The sequence below is a fragment of the Cordyceps militaris genome (genome assembly GCF_000225605.1).
Source record: "Cordyceps militaris CM01 unplaced genomic scaffold CCM_S00005, whole genome shotgun sequence".
In the NCBI taxonomy this organism is placed as follows: Eukaryota; Fungi; Ascomycota; class Sordariomycetes; order Hypocreales; family Cordycipitaceae; genus Cordyceps; species Cordyceps militaris.
The window spans coordinates 1,987,899-2,005,480 of NW_006271973.1; the positions used below are offsets into that span (position 1 = coordinate 1,987,899).

General features: G+C 58.4%; 10 protein-coding genes across 10 annotated transcripts; 4 read left to right on the plus strand and 6 right to left on the minus strand.

Annotated features, from left to right (window-relative positions):
- Positions 1-144: 144 nt before the first annotated feature.
- Positions 145-1,971, minus strand: CCM_06985 (protoporphyrinogen oxidase; the record flags this gene model as incomplete). The annotated part of the gene is made up of 3 exons (XM_006672123.1): positions 145-870; positions 922-1,533; positions 1,612-1,971. 3 exons carry the CDS (start codon positions 1,969-1,971, stop codon positions 145-147), a joined length of 1,698 nt encoding a protein of 565 aa, XP_006672186.1.
- A 505-nt stretch (positions 1,972-2,476) lies between these two features.
- Positions 2,477-3,933, minus strand: CCM_06986 (nuclear polyadenylated RNA-binding protein Nab2, putative; the record flags this gene model as incomplete). Its single annotated transcript, XM_006672124.1, has 4 exons — positions 2,477-2,590; positions 2,628-2,806; positions 2,893-3,530; positions 3,605-3,933. 4 exons carry the CDS (start codon positions 3,931-3,933, stop codon positions 2,477-2,479), a joined length of 1,260 nt encoding a protein of 419 aa, XP_006672187.1.
- An 828-nt stretch (positions 3,934-4,761) lies between these two features.
- On the plus strand, positions 4,762-6,365 carry CCM_06987 (FAD binding domain protein; the record flags this gene model as incomplete). The annotated part of the gene is made up of 3 exons (XM_006672125.1): positions 4,762-4,830; positions 4,883-6,032; positions 6,082-6,365. 3 exons carry the CDS (start codon positions 4,762-4,764, stop codon positions 6,363-6,365), a joined length of 1,503 nt encoding a protein of 500 aa, XP_006672188.1.
- A 104-nt stretch (positions 6,366-6,469) lies between these two features.
- On the minus strand, positions 6,470-8,236 carry CCM_06988 (L-kynurenine/alpha-aminoadipate aminotransferase, putative; the record flags this gene model as incomplete). The annotated part of the gene is made up of 4 exons (XM_006672126.1): positions 6,470-6,727; positions 6,814-7,964; positions 8,024-8,072; positions 8,114-8,236. 4 exons carry the CDS (start codon positions 8,234-8,236, stop codon positions 6,470-6,472), a joined length of 1,581 nt encoding a protein of 526 aa, XP_006672189.1.
- A 731-nt stretch (positions 8,237-8,967) lies between these two features.
- CCM_06989 (Cytochrome c oxidase biogenesis protein) lies at positions 8,968-9,541 on the minus strand (the record flags this gene model as incomplete). The annotated part of the gene is made up of 2 exons (XM_006672127.1): positions 8,968-9,308; positions 9,388-9,541. The coding sequence occupies 2 exons, from the start codon at positions 9,539-9,541 to the stop codon at positions 8,968-8,970; spliced, it is 495 nt and encodes a 164-aa protein (XP_006672190.1).
- An 883-nt stretch (positions 9,542-10,424) lies between these two features.
- CCM_06990 (uncharacterized protein) lies at positions 10,425-11,360 on the minus strand (the record flags this gene model as incomplete). Its single annotated transcript, XM_006672128.1, has 3 exons — positions 10,425-10,746; positions 10,816-11,138; positions 11,199-11,360. 3 exons carry the CDS (start codon positions 11,358-11,360, stop codon positions 10,425-10,427), a joined length of 807 nt encoding a protein of 268 aa, XP_006672191.1.
- A 1,671-nt stretch (positions 11,361-13,031) lies between these two features.
- On the plus strand, positions 13,032-13,484 carry CCM_06991 (uncharacterized protein; the record flags this gene model as incomplete). Its single annotated transcript, XM_006672129.1, has 3 exons — positions 13,032-13,043; positions 13,154-13,316; positions 13,363-13,484. The coding sequence occupies 3 exons, from the start codon at positions 13,032-13,034 to the stop codon at positions 13,482-13,484; spliced, it is 297 nt and encodes a 98-aa protein (XP_006672192.1).
- Positions 13,485-13,784: 300 nt separating this feature from the next.
- Positions 13,785-14,258, plus strand: CCM_06992 (uncharacterized protein; the record flags this gene model as incomplete). The annotated part of the gene is made up of 1 exon (XM_006672130.1): positions 13,785-14,258. The coding sequence occupies one exon, from the start codon at positions 13,785-13,787 to the stop codon at positions 14,256-14,258; it is 474 nt and encodes a 157-aa protein (XP_006672193.1).
- A 271-nt stretch (positions 14,259-14,529) lies between these two features.
- Positions 14,530-15,667, minus strand: CCM_06993 (xylitol dehydrogenase; the record flags this gene model as incomplete). The annotated part of the gene is made up of 2 exons (XM_006672131.1): positions 14,530-15,579; positions 15,632-15,667. The coding sequence occupies 2 exons, from the start codon at positions 15,665-15,667 to the stop codon at positions 14,530-14,532; spliced, it is 1,086 nt and encodes a 361-aa protein (XP_006672194.1).
- A 674-nt stretch (positions 15,668-16,341) lies between these two features.
- CCM_06994 (enoyl-CoA hydratase, putative) lies at positions 16,342-17,229 on the plus strand (the record flags this gene model as incomplete). Its single annotated transcript, XM_006672132.1, has 1 exon — positions 16,342-17,229. The coding sequence occupies one exon, from the start codon at positions 16,342-16,344 to the stop codon at positions 17,227-17,229; it is 888 nt and encodes a 295-aa protein (XP_006672195.1).
- Between the last annotated feature and the right edge of the window lie 353 nt (positions 17,230-17,582).

The following is a 17,582-nucleotide window of genomic DNA, read 5'->3' on the forward strand; positions in this document are numbered from 1 at the left end:
TACCAAGTGCTTCAATTAATAATGAGGAAAAAAAGGAAGAAAATATGTTTATGTACAAGCGTTTTACTAAAAAGAAACAATGTGACTATCTGTCTATATACGTGCGACTTTTCTGTGTACTTCCCTCTCTCACTTCATCTCTCTCTACGCTTTGCGTTGAGGCTGGCGACAAGGAATCTGCGCTAGAGGTACGTCGGCGATGACGGGGTCACAGATAAAGTCCTCCAGCCCCGAGACCCGCTGACCGGAGACGACGGCGTGCGCGGCGCCGTCGGCGTTGCGCAGGGCGCCCATGGCACCGATGCGGCCGTACGAGCCATTGGCCACGACGAGGCGCCCGCCAAACGCCTTGGTCATCTGCTCGTGGGCGCGCCGCAGCCGCGCCACGTGGCCCACGTTGTGCTGCGGGATGCAGTCGCGGGCGAGGCGCGCCATGGCGTGGCAGGGCGTGTCGCGCGGGATGCCGAGGTGGCGCTCCAAGAGGGCCTTGGCCTGCGCGACGGCCTCGTCCTCGGACGGCGGCGGCGCGGCGCTGCCGTCGCCGGCGTAGTAGTGGCCGCCCATGAGCACGAAGAGCTTGGTGCCGGCGGGCTCGTCCGGCGCGCGCTCCCCGGCGACATCCGAGTCGAAGAAGACGCCGAGAGCGCGCTCCGGGTTCTGCGCGGCGGGAACGGCGCGCGGGATGAGGTACCCGAACCCGGGCGGCTTCATGCGCTCCGTCGGATACCAGAGGTTGACCGTCATGATGGACACGGACTCGATCTCGGCGAGGGCGGACAGGGCCGAGCCGGTGGACTTGACGAGCGTGTGGCTGGAGGAGGTGGAAATTACGTGGTCGAAGAGCTGGGGCGCGTCTTGGGACGTCGTCACCTAGCATGTGTTAGAAGCGGTCATCGAATATGTGAGCAGCGAGAAGCCTACCTGGACCCTTTCTTCTTGTGGGAGGTAGGCGATGTCGGTCACCGGCGTGTCCCGCCGAATGGTCACGTTGGCCTGTCCGGAGAGCGCATTCTCGAGGGCCTTGGGCAGCGCCTCCATGCCCTGGGCGCCAAAGTGCACCAGCGCCCCCTTTGGTCTGTTGGCCATGGCGCAGACCAGGTCGTCGTCGGCCCTGCGCTCCATGAAGGCGAGCTCGTGGGCGGGCACGTGGCGGTGGCCCGGGGCGGCGGGCGGCAGGTGCAGGGCGTAGTACATGCGGTCGAGGACGCTGCGGGCGCTCAGCCGCTCAATGTCGCCGCCGTAGATGCCGTGGATCATGGCCGACACGAGGTTGCGGCCGACGACGGCGTCGCCGGTGACGAGCCGCAGCCAGTCGGCCACGGACAGGTCCTCGGCGGGCAGCGCGCCGCGGTGGCGGCCGGTCACGTAGCCCGCGGCCGTGCCGAGCGCGCCCCGGAAGCACTCGCGGAAGAGCGGCTCCCGCAGACAGTCGAACACGGACGCGTCGGGCGGCATCGTCACGAGGTGGTCCGGGTAGTAGAGGTATCGGGGGAGGTCTTTGGGGTACGAGGGCGTGAGGCCGAGGTCGAGCATCTAAGCATTTTTCCACGCCGGGCCGTGATTAGGTTTTCTTTCTAAAAAGGGAGGGATGTGGAATAAGGAAAACCATACCAGCTCGTACAGCACAAGGTCGTCGTACCGCCAGGTGTTGCCGCGGAGCGACGACAGCGTGCGCGGGCCGCGCTCAAACGGCACCACGCCGCGCACGCCGCCGACGTTGACGCGCTCCCGGTCGGTGCGGATCCAGCCGCCCAGCCGGGAGCCCGCCTCGTACAGCGTGATGCGCGCCGACGGCGGCAGCTGCTTGGCGAGGAGGTAGGCGGTCGCGAGGCCCGTCAGGCCGCCGCCCACGACGGCGACTTGCTTGCCGCCGTCGCCGCTCGTCGTCGCGAGGCCCCGGAGCTGCTGCCGCCATGCGGGAGCCCGGAGCGCCCGTGTCGCCACTTCCCGTGCACAGCGACTCTTTCTCATGGTTCAATGGCGCATGAGAATGGGGGGGGGGTCTTCGTTTTTGTTTTCTGACTGTGGGTGGGATGGCGTGAGAAAGACGCGGACTGGGGTGTGGTGGAGCTTGATGTGCCGAACGGGCGCGCTCGTGCAGCTGTGACGCCAATGTCCGAGACAGTCAGTGTGACTAGTATTTAGTAAAGGATAGCAGCGTGCAAATCGTCTACTTTCGCTATATCTACATACACATGAACTATGGTTAAAAAATGGCTCCCTGCCGCAACATGCAAGGGACAGTTGGTGGCGCCCGTCATCAACAGTTCCATAGACGTCGAGGACGCAAATGCCGTCGAGATTTGCATGCACAAGATGAAGCAAAGAAGAAAAAAGTATAGATCCGGGCACGTCATTGTGCCCGAAATAAGATGCGTAGCTCTATTAGACAACCGTTTGCAGTATGCGTACTTGATAATATATACAATACAGCCCATCCCTCAAAACGCCACCCAATAACAATTTTTGTTGTACACTACCCAATTACATCGCCCTGCGCCGCGACCTCGACGGCTTGGTTGGTATCATGCCTCATCTCATCATCATCTGGCTTGACCAGTTCCTCCAGTCCGTCGCCGTCCTCGACAAACTGACGGTCGCTCACATGCCCCCCGCCCGCCACCCACACCTTGTCCTTGAAGCCGCCCTGCTGGCCCTCCTCGTGCGAAAAGGCGCAGTGCGGGTTCAGGCAAGGGCTGAACCGGCACTTGATCTTGACGTGCGTAAACTTGCAGCCGTCCGTAGTGCAGCCCGCGCCGTTGCGGCACAGGGGCATCGACGGGTGCCGAAACGGGCAGTGCGTGTTCTGGCAGTTGGGGAAGAACTTGCAGTCCTGCTCGCTCTGGTGCGCCAGCTTGGTCGCAGGCGACGGGTGGCGGCCAACGCACTTACGGTTCTTGCAGGCGGCGCCAAAGGAGCACGGGTCGTTGACGTCGACGCTTGCGCCAGGCGGCGCGGCCGGCGACTGGTGCGCAAACTTGCACTCCTTGTTGGTGCAGCGCAGGTTGTATTTGCAAGTCATGTCCTCTGGGTTCGGGGCTTCGCGCGTCATTTCCAATTCCTCGCCGCCCTCAGCGTTCTCGCTGGCGGCCTTGTCATGGTAGCCGTTTTGTGGCTTGCGCTGCTGCCTGCGGTTCGGGTCCTGGACGCGGTCAAACAGCGACTTGCCACCCCGCCCGCGGGCGTAGCTGCCTCCGTTTGGCACGGTATTCATCATTTGTGATAATTGGAACATCATCTGGTTCTGCTGCTCCAGCATGGTCAGGATCTCAGCCTGGGACTGCGGCCCGTTGGGGCCCATCATCCACTGAGGGCCAGCGGCGGCCAGACCTGCTTGGATGTTTCGTGGGTTCATGCGACCGCCGCGGCCACGTTGTGCTTGGCGGTTGTGAGTATTGATTCTTTCGTTGCCGTTCTGACGGACTCGGTGGAGGACATCGGTGCGGTCCATCGCCCGGTTGACGTTGCCGAGCATGCGACCACCTCTGCCGCCACGCGGTCCATTTCGCATCGCACGGGGGCCAGTGGGACTTTGATAGGGAGTTAGCTTTGATACAAGATTCGATGGCCCCATGACGCCATGACAAATAGGAGGGGGACATACGCATTCAGTGAATCAGTGTCCATTTCGACATCGCCCTCGGCAGGGGCAGGTACGCCATTCATCTGCGTATTCAGCTCGTCGATTTGCTGAAAGAGCCATCTGGAGAACTCGCGCGCCGTGGCGTCGCCCGGCTCTAGATGCAGCAAGTCGCCTGCCATCTCGGTGGCGATTTCTTCTTCCGACTTGCCGTTGGCGAGCATGAGCACGATCAGCTCGGCCAGCGACGAGGCGTCCGACTCACTCGCCCATCCTACTTCCTGCAGCTTTGGTTGGATCGCCGCGTTGATGGCTGTCGCCAGCGGCGAGTCGAGATTGAGCTCGACAGGCATTGCGATAGGATGGATGCGTGCGCTTGCTTGACGCGTTTTGTCGCCGGGTGGAGGAGGTTGGTGCGTAGAAATTACCGCGCAAGGGTCGCGCAGTGGTGAGAACCGGTTCGCTAGTTTTCGCGTGTTTGTTTGCGATGTTATGTCTGTGATCTTGGAGCGAACGGAACTGAAGGCGATTGCTTTTGTGCTGGGGCAAAAGTTCTGAGGCGCACCCTTGCCTGCCTTCCAGGCAAAGAATAAAGAATGGGGTGCGGATGACCGGTCACGTGATTCTTTCTCTCGCGTTCCATGTTCCGCTTTGTCATCAGCCCATCCCATCTGCCTGCCCCCTTGCGGCGCATCTTAATCTGCACGAATTAGACTTTGGATGTAGGATCCGAGATTCACCCCACGCCTACGCCATGCAGCCATGTGCCGCTGCATTGCTCGTCATCAATCCTCGTGCCCGTGGCACCCTCCGTGATTCGGAACAGCCGACAGCAGCCCGCCGTCGTTATCACTCTGCATTTACGACGGAGCCAAGGAGCCTTGTACGCAGCCTGCTTGCCCAACACTTTGCCCTCGTCAGCCTCTTAGCGACAATGTAACCCAACCTTCGCTCATGACTACGAACCCCAGTCTGCGACATGGTGGCCAGCCAGCCGTCTTCGCAAGCCTTGCAGGCCCAACGGAGCTTGCCAACGCGCCCGTGCCCCCATTCTCCTATACCAGATCTAGCGACTTGCATTATAGCCAAGTAGTTGTTAATATAAAGGTGGCCTCCTCCTCGCTCTTGTGCCCGTGCCGTCGGGTTCTTCTGGTCTGTCACTTGACTCAAGGCACAGTACTATGAAGTCTACCGTATTTGCTCTTCTCGCCGCTGCCGCGCAGGCAGCACCCTCCAACACGGGCGGATGTGTACGTCGACCACGCCGCAACTCAGTATATTGACCATGCTAACCAACAATAGTGTCAGAAGCTGGAAGCCGCTCTGCCCTCCATCTACCATGGCCCCTCGGCCGCCGACTATCAGGAGCTTGTTACTGCTCGTTGGTCCACCACTTCCATGCAGCATCCCGGATGTGTAGTGACGCCCTCATCGTCCCGAGACATGTCTGTCATTGTCGAGCTTCTCACAACCAATTACTGCCAGTTCTCAGTCAAATCTGGAGGCCATAATCCCAATCCTGGGTTCAATAACATCGACAAGGGCGTCTCCATTGATCTGAAGAGCCTCAACTCTACGTCCTTGGCCTATGATCGCTCTCACGTTAGCCTCGGCACTGGTCTGTCTTGGGGACAAGCCTATGCCGCCTTTGAGAAAGACAAGATTGCCTTTACCGGAGGCATCTGTGCGGATGTTGGTGTCGGCGGTCTCGCTGTCGGTGGTGGGCAGTCGCTCTTCCAGGCTGGCAAGGGCTGGGTTGTGGACAACGTCATCAATTATGAAGTGGTTCTAGCGTCGGGTCATATTGTCCACGCAAACCTACAGAATAATTCTGACCTTTACAAAGCTCTCAAGGGCGGTAGCACAAATTTTGGTATTGTGACCAAGATCGACCTGGCCGCCTTTGACTTTGACGTCATGTGGGGAGGCCAGATGATTCTTGGTCTGGAAGGCCCCCAGGCCGGCCGTGAGCAGATGATTGAGACAATCACCAACACTACCGTCGATTTTGTGGCCGATAACCACCGCGACGTCGACTCTGGTATCCAGATTGTGGCTACCTACCTTCGCAACGGCACCCAAGTGGTCGACGTTGCAGTGTCCAACACAGCCAACATTGCAAACGCTCCGGCGCTCCAGCCGTTCCTCAAGCTGCCCAATCAGATTCACAGCACTAACCGGCATGCATCGCTGGCTGAGTTGGCACATGAAACCAGCCTTGCGATCCCGCGCGGCTTCCGCTACGTTACTGCGAGCGTAACTGTCTCCAACGACAAGGCGACGCTGCTCGCGTTCTGGAAGGCAGCTGACGTCGTGTACAATGGCCTCAAGGTCAAAAATCAAATTGATTGGCTAGTCTCAGTTGTACCCCAACCTAGCCTTCAGGAAACGTATGCTGAGAGGCGTGGTGGTAACGTCCTTGGTCTGCAAGATGTCCAGGAAGATCAGCTAGGTATGTCCGTTTCAAGGAGTTTTCTACGCCGTCACTAATAAACATTCAGTTCTCTGGCTCGTCTCTCGGTGGAATGACGCCAGCCTCGATGCCACCATGGAGGATGCGCGTCAGCAATTCATCGATGCTGCAGTCGCCGTCGGCAAGGAGCACAACACGTTCTCTCCCTTCATCTACCTAAATTATGCCAGCCCCAAGCAGGACCCTCTCTGCGGCTATGGAGAGGAAAACGTGGCTTTCATGAGGGAGGTTGCCAAGAAGTATGACCCGAAAGGCTTCTTCCAGAAACTGCAGCCCGGAGGCTTCAAAATCAGCCTCGCACAGTGCGCCTAGATGATAGAAAGGCCAACGCCTAGGCATGCTTGCATATATACTATACTAGATGAAGATGGTACCCGATCACACGTATATAGACTTCATATTTATGATGATGCTGCCTATCCAGATTTGAAGCTGCTACGAACCGCATCACCGAAGCGTGACGTGGCCAAGTCCATATCCTCGACGCTGGCCGTGGCGTAAGTGACACGGAAGTAGAGGCCCGACAGCGGTACGTGCTGTTCGGCGCGGAACCAGGAGCCGCGGGCCACGAGCACGCCTCCCTCGATGCAAGCGTCGAAAATCTCCTGCTCAATCTCCTCGAGACTGCGTTTGCCGTGATCAGGATGTTTCGTGTGGTCTACAGTAAGCCAAATCTACAGCACCTGGTCAGAACCCCCCTGCCGCATGGTTGCCTCTCAAAAGGCTGTGAGGAAGGGAAAGGATTCAAGCGGGCACTTACAAACATGCCGGCGGCCGGCGGCGTCCAGCTCACAATGTCCTGCGGGAGGTGCTTCTCGCAGGCGGCCAGCAGGGCGTTGCGCTTCTGCGTGTACTCGACGCGCAGACTCATCAGCCACTCGAGGTAGCCGGCGTGGCCCCAGGTCTGGTCGAGCAGCTTGTGCAGGATGACCTGGGAGAAGCCGCTGGGGCCCTGGGACGCGACCTCGGCGTGGCGCTGGTAGCGCTCGATGATTTGCTGCGAGGCGACGACCCAGCCAAGCCGCGCGCCCGGCGCCAGCACCTTGGAGAAGGAGTCGAGCCGCATCACCCGGCCGTCGACGTCGAGGCTGACGTACGACGGCACGAGGCCCGCCACGAACTCGTCCACCGTCGCCGGCGGCGCGCGCCCCTGCGGCGCCTCCCCGTACGGCTCCATCTGCAGAAAGTAGTACGGCTCGTCCTCGATGACGATGAGGTCGTGCTTGCGCGCCACGGTGTAGATGGCGCGCCGCCGCGCCGCGCTCTGCGTCGCGCCCGTCGGGTTCTGCCCGGACGGCACCGTGTACAGGACGTGCGGGCGGCGGAAGCCGCCGCGCGCGGCGTCGTCCCACGCGCTGAGCAGCGCGTCCATGGCCTCGGCGACGATGCCCTCGCCGTCGACGGGCGTCCCGAAGACGCCGACGCCGAGCGGCTCCAGCGTCTCCATGGCGGTGGAGAAGCCAAAGGCCTCGGTCAGCACGGCGTCGCGCCGGCCCTTGTCGCACAGCATGCGCGCGGCCTGCTCGAGCGCGCCCGTGTTGCCAATCGTCTGGCACACGGCCCAGTCGGCGTACGGCGGCCGGCTGACAATCTCGGTGTGCTCGGTCAGGAACCGCATCATCTGGGCCGAGCCCGTCGCCTGTCCGTAGTTGAGCGCCACCGACAGGTCGTACTCGGACGCCCCCTCCCGCACGTCGTACTTGCCAATCGTCGCCTGCACCCCGCTCCGCGCCGTCGCCTGCTCCGAGAACCCCGGCGCCACGGGCACCTTCATGGAGAGCTCGGCGAACGGGAACACCTGGCTCGAGGGAAGCCCGCTGCCGAGCGAGATCAGCCCGGGCTTTTTGAGAAACTGCGCGGCTTGCTTGAGCGCGCAGGGCTGGCGCCGTAGGCTTTCTTCGGTGAGATGGTCTAATTGCAAGAGTAAGTAGGGGGGGGGGCTTTCGGTGGTGTGATGCGGCGCGACGTACGATCCCATCGTTTTGCTTTTGGTTTTCCATCTTGCTTCTCGCGAGTCAGCTTGGCGTCTAGGGGAATTCCGTCTCGTGCATGCTACATACCGGGCCTTTAAACATGTCACTGTTGGACGCGGCAGCAACGCCGGCCACGAGCTTACCAGCATCGGCACGGCGCTTCTGGATCTCGGCAATAATTGTCGAGGCCGGGACTCGATCAGACTGCATTTTGACGGTTCCGTGTTGTAGCTGAAACAAAATTGCCCGTTCCGCTAACCAGTTCCCCGAGGGAGGCACGCCTTGGAGCAACTGTTATACGTAGGTTGTTGGGCTGTCAATTACAGGGCGTGCGCGTGGGGTAAGCAAAGCCTCGTGCAAAGCCTCGTCATGTTTACACCGGCTTCGCTGCTCGGCCATCGTTTACGCCGGCGACCGCTGGGCAAGCCTATTCCGATGCTGCCCAAGTGGACTTGTGGCTGCCCAGATCATGTTTCGGGTGGATTTACGGCGCCTTAGTGTCTGCAAGTGCGCATCTTTGGTGAGCCAGTCGGCTCCGATCGGAGCAAGCAAGGCTAAGGCTATCGCTGATTGCCTGGCATGAACTAACATTACGCCGAGACTCTGAATCTTGCAGGATCATGAGCGCCTCGACAACTCAGACACCTCACCTGGCCCCCCTCCATGCTTGAGATGCGACTGAAAAGACTTTTTCTATTTTGTACAGGTGGAGACGTGTCAGTAAAGGTGTAGTTATATATGCCAAATACCATAAACAATAAACAATCCGTACAACCATCCTACATGCGTACAGGACAGTGCGCGGGGATGGAGATACCAAACGCCAGACAAATGCAAAGTGCCGAATTCCATCTTTTCCCATCATACATGTACAAATACAGATCCCCTCTCCCCCGGCAAGAAGCGCTCTCCCGACTTCCACTGCGCTCCCACTCTCACCATCATCGTCGGCTCCCGTCGAGCGGGCGATCCTTGGCCGGCATGCCGCCAATCCTCTCCTGAAGCTTGCTGCCGTTCTTCTCAGCCTCCCTCTGCCGCGACAGCCGCACGTCCTCGGGCAGACCCCACCAGTCGTGCATAAACTCCTCCTGGGCGACGGCGACCTTGTTCTTGGCCTCGCGCTGGCGCTGGCGGTCCATGCGCATGGCGAACCACTCCTCGCGGGCGGCGTCGTGCTCGGCCTGGTTGGCGTGCAGCTTCATGCAGCCGTTCATGGCGCGGTGCTCGGCGCGGCAGGCAAACGAGACGGTGAATGTGCGGCCGAGGGCACAAGCGGCGAATGCTGACGAGAAACAAGTCTGTTAGCAAGGGGGCCTCCCCCCTCCGGGACAGTGGAGGGCAAGGGGGGGCGACAAACGAACCTTTGATCTCGTCGGCGCATTGCTTGCGGACGCGCGCATAGTAAATGTCGCGCACTTGGGACTCTTGGGAGGCGGACAGCGGAAGCGGATTCCGTGAAGGGACGCCCAGACGCTCGGGGGGAGGCATGGGCAGATCGGAGGCTTGGCCTGCCATGATGGAAGCCATGCAACAGCTGTGATTGGGAAAGGATGTATCTGGAAAGGTTGTCGAGTTGTGTCGAATCGTCCGAGCCGCTGATGGTTGGGGTTGGCTCGAATTGATGGCCGGGGTCGCGAATAGAAGACGCAGAGATGATTGGCTAGTGATTTCCGCGCCTCGACAGGATCTCGATTGCAAAAGTTTGCCTGTCGCGAGAGGCAATTCGTCGTCACCCGTTCGCTGTTACGGAACTCCTCTAGGCACGGGGAAGCTTTGTGTCTCCAGCAATGGCGCGAGGTTGGCGGCAGTACTCCCCACACCGCCTACCGTATTTGCGATTTACGCAGATAGGGTTGCCAACGACTTACACGAGTACGGGACGTTTCTGGTCTTGGCCGTTTCAGGAAATTTAATTTTTTCTATTTCTTCACTATTCGTGTTGATCGCTTCCTTCATATGGCTGGAGGTGGCTCTTGGTCATCTGACTGCGGCTGAGCGCCATGTTCTCGGCGCCTAGGATGAGGTATGAGGCTGAACTCTGTGCACTCAGCTGAGGCGCCCCCCCATGGCCTTACTTTTTTTTTTTTTTTTTTTACCTCTGCATGAAGGAGTAATTTTGTTCGGTTACTGAAGAATTAGATTTGCCTACAAAACAGAAAGACTAAAACTGTCTTGAAACGGTTATCGAATAGCAATAACAGTGCATATCCAGACTCGCAAAGTGGTATCAAAGTACTTGTCGCCCCTGGCTCCTCAGAGCCCAACCCCAGTCTATATCATAACAACCATGACCCCCTTGACACAAAAAATATTCAAAGACCAAAAATGAATTCATCATGCCGTGACTATTGGTGGCAGCAGACACACGGGGCCTTGTCTTTGCCGGTTCAGCGAGCATTTACTGGTGGTGCGGCTGCTGGGGAGTAACCTGGGGGTCGTGAGCATACTGCTGCTGCGGCTGCTGATACTCGGTGGCAACCTGAGGGGCGTCGGAAGGCTGCTGGGGATACGCCTGCTGCTGCTGGACGGCGTTGTACTGAGGCTCGGTGAACTGCTGGGCTTGCTGAGGCTGCTGGGCCTGCTGGCCTTGGACGACCTTTTGCTCCTCCATGTTGTGGTCGGCAGTGACGGTGCTGGAAGAGCCGAGAGTGAAGCGGCCGTCCTTGCGACCGGAGAGGAAGTTGATAACGGTCCAGACAAAGGTCACAATAAAGAGCACCCTATGGAAAAAACGTGTAAATATACGGACAAGGTGGTGGGTGGGTGGGTGGGAGATGGTGGACACGTACCAGATGAAAGCGCCAATGGCGGCCACACCGGCGAGGAGGCCGCTCAGCGTCTGCCAGGTCATGGCGCGGCGCTCGATGGAGCGCTTCCGGTAGTCGTAGCAGATGCCGTCGTAGCAGAAGCGGCCGCCGCCGCCGTTGATGCGTCCGGCGCCAACGTTGCCGAGGGAGGCGCGGCGGGCGGCGTTGAGGGCCCAGGTGGACAGCCAGATGATGATCATGAAGGCGTCGAGGACGATGACGGCATAGATGGTGTAAAAGGCATTGACAGCGGGCACCTTTTCGGTGACGAGAATGTAGGCGACGATGAGCCAGGTGAAGACGGCCTGAGCGAGAGCGTGTTAGTGGGCGCCGGGGGCGGACGAGATGAAAAGAAGGCCACATACGGCGGCGATGGCCAGGCTAGGAGCATCAAAGAGCGTATAGTCGGACCAGGCGGCGGCCATGCCAAGAACAACAATCGACAGTACGACCTGTGCGATTCGGATGCCAAACACCCAAATGGGGGTGACGAGCGTCTTCTGGGGGTTCACAGCGCGGGTATCCATCGTGTGCGAAGCTGCTGGAGGAAGTATTAAGGATTCTGTATGATTCTGTATTGGGGGTTGTTTTTGGTGAAAGTTTGCAGCTCGTAGGCTTGGGGTATCTTGAGCAAAAGAAAAAGAAAAAGGAAAGACTTGTTCGGGATGTAAGAGGGATGGAGGGGTCAGGTCACCTGAAGCCGGGGAAGAGCAGGAGATGTTTCTTATGAATGAAATGCCAGTACGGACTACTCTGTACTCCATCCAATAAATCATGTGCGAGGGCGGCGGAGCTTGCCTGCAGCTCTCTTCTCCCCCCCCCCATGCCTCTCATCTACGCCAACGCCTCCGTGTAAGCCCAAGGCTGAATTGATCCCGACAGCAGCACACTGTGGCAGCACGGGTGCCGGCAGGGGAGGGCTCCACGCCAGCTCGACGCCTCATATCCACTAGAGCTTGTCATTTTTCACTAATGAGTTAGCCCTCTCTCTCGAGATGGAATGGGACCGGGAGTAACTAACACTGTTGGACTGTCTGTCCGTCCGTACACAACTCAGCCGCACTGGGGCTCTCAAGCAATGCCCTGCCGGGATTAGGGGACGCTGGCCCTTGCCTCTCACAGGTCGTCATTCGAGCTGGCTCGGGCGCTAAAACGGCTCAGCTCACTAAAAATGGCTACTGTTGTCGCCGACATGAATGAATTATTAGTTAGTGCCAGACCGAGTCACCCCTCGCGCACAATCTGGCGGTAGGGTGAATCATCGTGGCTGAGACACCCTTTTGGGCTTGTTTCGTTGTTAGCTTGCTTTGGCAGCAGTTGAACGCGCTCCTCTTCTAAATTCCTTGTGAAGCGACTTGGTGCCGAATCGTGGCAGTAATGCTGCCATCAAGAAGATGGCTGCCTCGTCCATCTGAGATGGGGTTGGGAAATCTAACTATTACACAGCCCCTGTCCGAGATGCTATTCGACTTCGTAGTGACTGAGCAAAAGCCACTTGTTACTGCTGCCTGGTACAAGATCATGGGAGTGGACATGCTACATGTAGTGTTACAGACACTTTTATGCATAGCGCAACGGTGCTATGATATCAAGTAGTACGAAATGCAGATACTTCTTCCTGCATACAAATTATACTACTTGATATATACACCGGCCCGGCGCATGGAAGGAGATGGCGAATGACAAGAGCGCATCGATTACCTGCAGTGATGGTAACTTGAAAGTGATGCAGAGTGTACCATCCGATGGGGGATCATCCGATGCACTGATACATGGCAATAATTTATTTATTTTCTCGCCAAAGCATTGCCCCTGTTCAAAACGTGCGAGGCGACATCAGCCAAGGCAAGTGCGCTGAAAGGCAACCCTCGCCTGTCGCCAGCTTCCCAGTCTCGCCGCTTGCTCGATTCTCAAACAGTTCGGTGCTCTTTGTAGGGCGCACAACACACCTGGATGACGCTGTCGGCACATCGTCTTTCCATTGAATCAGGCAACTTTGCCAATTTCGTGGCTGCGCTAGCCACCCACGGTGCAACCCCCTCTTCAGAGTGCCGAGCGAGGCTGTGCCCCAGCAGCGCGACGGATGCAGGTGGGCTGCATCCATGAAACTTGTGCAAGAATAGACTTGTCGGAGGCCGCTATTCCCACGAGGCGTGAACGATTTGCGCTTTGGATCTTGTGAAATTGAATCAACCCCCATGCAAAGTGGCGTGTGTTGATAGACATGACCCTTGCCTAACTAGCCGTCGATTCCCGTTGAAGACGGGCGCTGAACGTGACACGAAATACTGAATCGCTATATTATTATGCTGTTTCCCAGATTCTCGCTACCGGCGGCGCTTGCCAAGTACAATCACACGGCTATCAATCTTTGATGGTTTCATCGTCGTCGATATATATGTACTCGTCCGTCAAGGGCGGCGCTTATTTACTTGGCGGCCTGGTTTCCCATTTCTGGCCTCGCCTGGTGGAGCAGCTGTCCAGTTAGTGATGTTGCTCATTCAAATCGGACTGCACCTTCAGCCGCAGTATTCCCAATTCTTCTCATACAACTACATCCATCGCCCTCTCTAGCCGCTGCTTCCAACTTGATCAATCTCGTCGAGTGCTTCAAATGCGGACATGCGGCTACACAGCAACAGGACGTCTGACCATGATGATCACACTTTTGACAGGCAACCAATGCTTGTGCTCTGTACGCCAGCTGTGTCTGGTGAGGGCCAACGTACAGTCACCTTTACCGTGTTCTAGATAAACGACAAAATGGAATACTCGGCAACAATTATTTCGCGCCAATCCAACTAGAAAAATGTAGCTGGTACTTGGTATATGTATAAGAGGGAGAGGAGTCCAGGCTAATTCCTCATCTCATCATCGCATCAATTCCACAGCGAGCTGACCATTACTTACCATTCCTGACCAACACTCTTCACCCTGCAAAAACACCCACCATGTGCACGGTTTTCCTCGTCATCGGGCTATGCGGCCACTATGTGAGACTTCGCTACGAACCTGAAAAGTCAGACGACTGTCCCGAGGCAAGAAAGTTGGCGCTGGCAGGCAAGCCAGTCGTCTCGTGTACCGGGAAAATCAAGGAGAAGAAAGAATTTCCGAATGTCGTCTGTCGCAGAGAGCCATGTTGGCTTCCGTACAAGCAGAAAAAGTACGGATGGGTTTGCTGCAAATGCGGAACCTCGAACAAGAGCAACACGAACAAGTGCTCTGGGGACAAGTGTGGCAAGTCGAAGAAGCCTGAGATACCTGGGATGCCGCGCAAGCCTCGCAAGCCTCGCAAGCCTCATCAACCATGTGTCAAGTGCACCCCCAAGGAACAGAAGAGTAGTGAAAGCCCTCGTACCCCTACCAATCTTGATGTTGCGACAGTGGATGATACCGACGGTGACGAGGCAACCTCAGCGAACTAGGTGGGAAGAGTTGACGATAGGGTGCGTTGGCCAAGTACTAGGCATGTCTTGTGTCTTGTGTAAGCAGGGCTTTACTCTAGTTTAAAGGAGTGCGTTTAGCATCGAAGGAAATATATTATTTGTTCTCTAGGCTCGAAGATCCAACTCGCTAATTACTAGGATCGGATACGCCTCTGTCCGCGACAAAGAATATGCACCCGGATGGACTGACGAAAGATGCTATGCGACACAATCGCCAATTCAACGCTTCTCTCCCCTCTCATCAACTTCTTCACTGGTTGGGTCCGCCAATCAGGACCTTGATGACCTGGCCCTCCCGAACCTTTTTGAATGCCTCCTCCGCCTGGTCGAATTCCACCACCTCAGACACGAGCAGCTTGACGTCGACCTTGCCGCTCGCCACCAGTTCAATGGCGAGCTCATAGTCACCCGGGCCGTACCGAAACGACCCCCTGACCGTGACCTCCTTCAGACACATGGCCATGATGGGGAAGGTAATGTCCGCCTTGCCCATGCCGCCCTGGACATAGGTGCCGCCGACGCGCACCGCGTGGATGCTCGTCTGGATCGACGGCTCGGCGCCGCTGGCGTCGATGACGACGTCTGCGCCGTCGCCCAGCCCGGCGGCCTCCTTGAGCGCGGCCGCGTTCTCCTCGGCCGAGACCCTCTGCGAGGCGTACGTGTGGGTGGCGCAAAACGCGCGGGCAAAGTCGAGCTTGGCCTGCACAATGTCGACGCTGACGACCTTTGTCGCGCCGTACGCCCGCGCGACGGCGGCGCAGAGCAGGCCGACGGGCCCGGCGCCCATGACGACGACGGCGTGGCCCGGCGCCACGCGGCCCTGCTTGACAATGTGCACGGCCACGGCGAGCGGCTCAATCAGCGCGCCCTGCTGCAGCGACACGTGCGCCGGCAGCTTGTAGCAAAAGTCGGACGGCGCCGCCCACAGCCCCGTCAGCGTGCCGTGGTGCGGCGGCGTCGCGGCGAAGATCATGTCCGGGCACAGGTTGTACCGCCCGGCGCGGCAGTGCCCGCACCGCCGGCACCCGTACCCCGGCTCCAGCGCCACGCGATCGCCCGGCACCAGGTCCGTCACGGCAGAGCCGACTTCGACCACGGTGCCCGAGGACTCGTGCCCGAGCACCATGGGCGATTCCACGACGAAGTGCCCGATGGCCCCGTGCACGTAGTAGTGCACGTCGCTGCCGCAGATGCCCGTGTAGTTGACGGCGACGAGCACATTGTGAGGGTCCTCGATGGTGGGCTTGGGCCGCTCAACGTAGCCGACGTCAAGAGGCTTGTTGAGGATAAAGGACCGGTTCTGCTTCACGGTTAGTATTTTTGTCCTATATATTGGCGCGGTTTTGGCTCACGCTGAGCTTCTCCTTGTCCAAGGTTTGGGTCGCCATCTTAGTGGGAGAAGGAGCAGGCTCTGAATGACGCACTCGGTAAGTAGATGATTTCACTAGTTATCGATGGTAACTTCAGTCAATGCTTGAAGATCAATGTCAAGATGGAGACTTTATATCTTGTCCACCACAGAAACTCTGTTGCGATATTGAACAGCAAAGTGGGCGTCCCCGGTTTCAATTGCCCCGCACTGCTAGCATTCTGCGGAGCTTCTCGATGCGCACCAATAGCATCATGTGAATTCTGGCTGCACGGCCGGACCGATCGCGGACGTTTCCATCACCGATAGGCAGATGAGGGTATCGCCGTGCTTGGGCGGAGCTTCCAGGCCAGGCTGTTCCGCTGAGCAGGGATCCCGCCCCCGGCGTTGGCTCCGGCGGGGAGCAATGCGCCCGGCTGCGATGGCGGAGGTATAAAGGGCCAACATAATTGGGAGCGGGCCAGAAAACGAAATCGTAGTCACATTCCAAGACGCAAATATATTGAGGAATGGGAGCATTGGGGGGAGCATGCATCGGCGACCAGGACCCCGCGAACCACGACGGCCAGCCTCGGCTAACCCCTCCATCATAAGCGTGGCTACTCAGGCATTACTTGACAACAACTCTTCACGCAGGGCTCCGTTCCAGTTGTGTGTACATTCAATATTCCAAATTGTCTACCCTACACCCCAATGGCCGAATCCAAGTTTCACTCCATACTCTACGAGACGTCCGCCGATGGCAAGGTGGCCTACGTCACGCTGAACCGACCCGAGCGCCTCAACGCCATTGACGCGCACATGCCGCTCGAGATCCGCGCCGCCGTGCGACAGGCCAACCTCGATCCCTCCGTGCACTGCATCGTCCTGCGCGGCAGCGGCGCCGGGTTCTGCGGGGGCTACGACCTGGAGCTCTTTGCGGCGTCGGCGCTCCGGGGCGCGACGGCGGGCAGCCAGGACGCCTCGCAGGGCTACGAGCCGTTCCGCGACTATCTGCTGATGGGCGAGTGCACGGCCTGCTACGCCGAGCTCTTCCACAGCCACAAGCCGACGGTGGCGCAGGTGCACGGGGCCGCGGCGGCCGGCGGCTCCGACATTGCGCTGAGCTGCGACCTCGTCGTCATGGCCGACGACGCGCGCATCGGCTACCCGCCGGCGCGCGTCTGGGGCTGCCCGACGACGGCCATGTGGGCGCACCGCGTCGGCATGGAGCGCGCCAAGCGCATGCTGCTCACGGGCGACCTGGTGGACGGGAGGGAGGCGGCGGCCATGGGGCTGGTCCTGCGGTCGGTGCCCCGCGCGGAGCTGGCGGCCGCGGTGCGCCTGCTGACGGACCGCATCAAGAGCGTCCCGGTGAACCAGCTGTGGATGCAGAAGCAGATGATCAACAGCACGTTTGAGGCCCAGATTGCGGCGAGTCAGCGCTTGGCGACCGTGTTTGACGGCATCACGAGGAACTCGCCAGAGGGCATCGCGTTTCAGGGCCTGGCGGCGGACAAGGGCTTCAAGGCGGCTGTGGCGGCGAGAGATGAGCCTGGCCGCACACCAAGTTACAGAAAGGTGTGGAAGAGTTCCTTGTAATGGGGGTTTAGAATTTGCATGCTAGTTACATGCTAGTTATATGCTAGTGAGCACGTCACTTTGGAACTGGTATACTGTTATAACGTGAATTTGTATTAAAAATGGTTGCGAAAAGGATGCAAGTATATATAGCCTTGCCCTGTATATCCCAGCAACTTTGGTATCGTGAGTCGCCAGAAAAAGATAAATAAAGATAAAGTACATTGACTCGTCAAGGTCAGTGTCCACTTCAGGGAATCGCAAGCGTGTTCTCCAGAAGCACGCGCTCATCTCATAAAGTGAGCCTGCTGAGCCGACACGGAGGAGTGTCTGCGATGAGTGCTGTCCTCGGGGTAGTCGTGGGTCACTTCGGG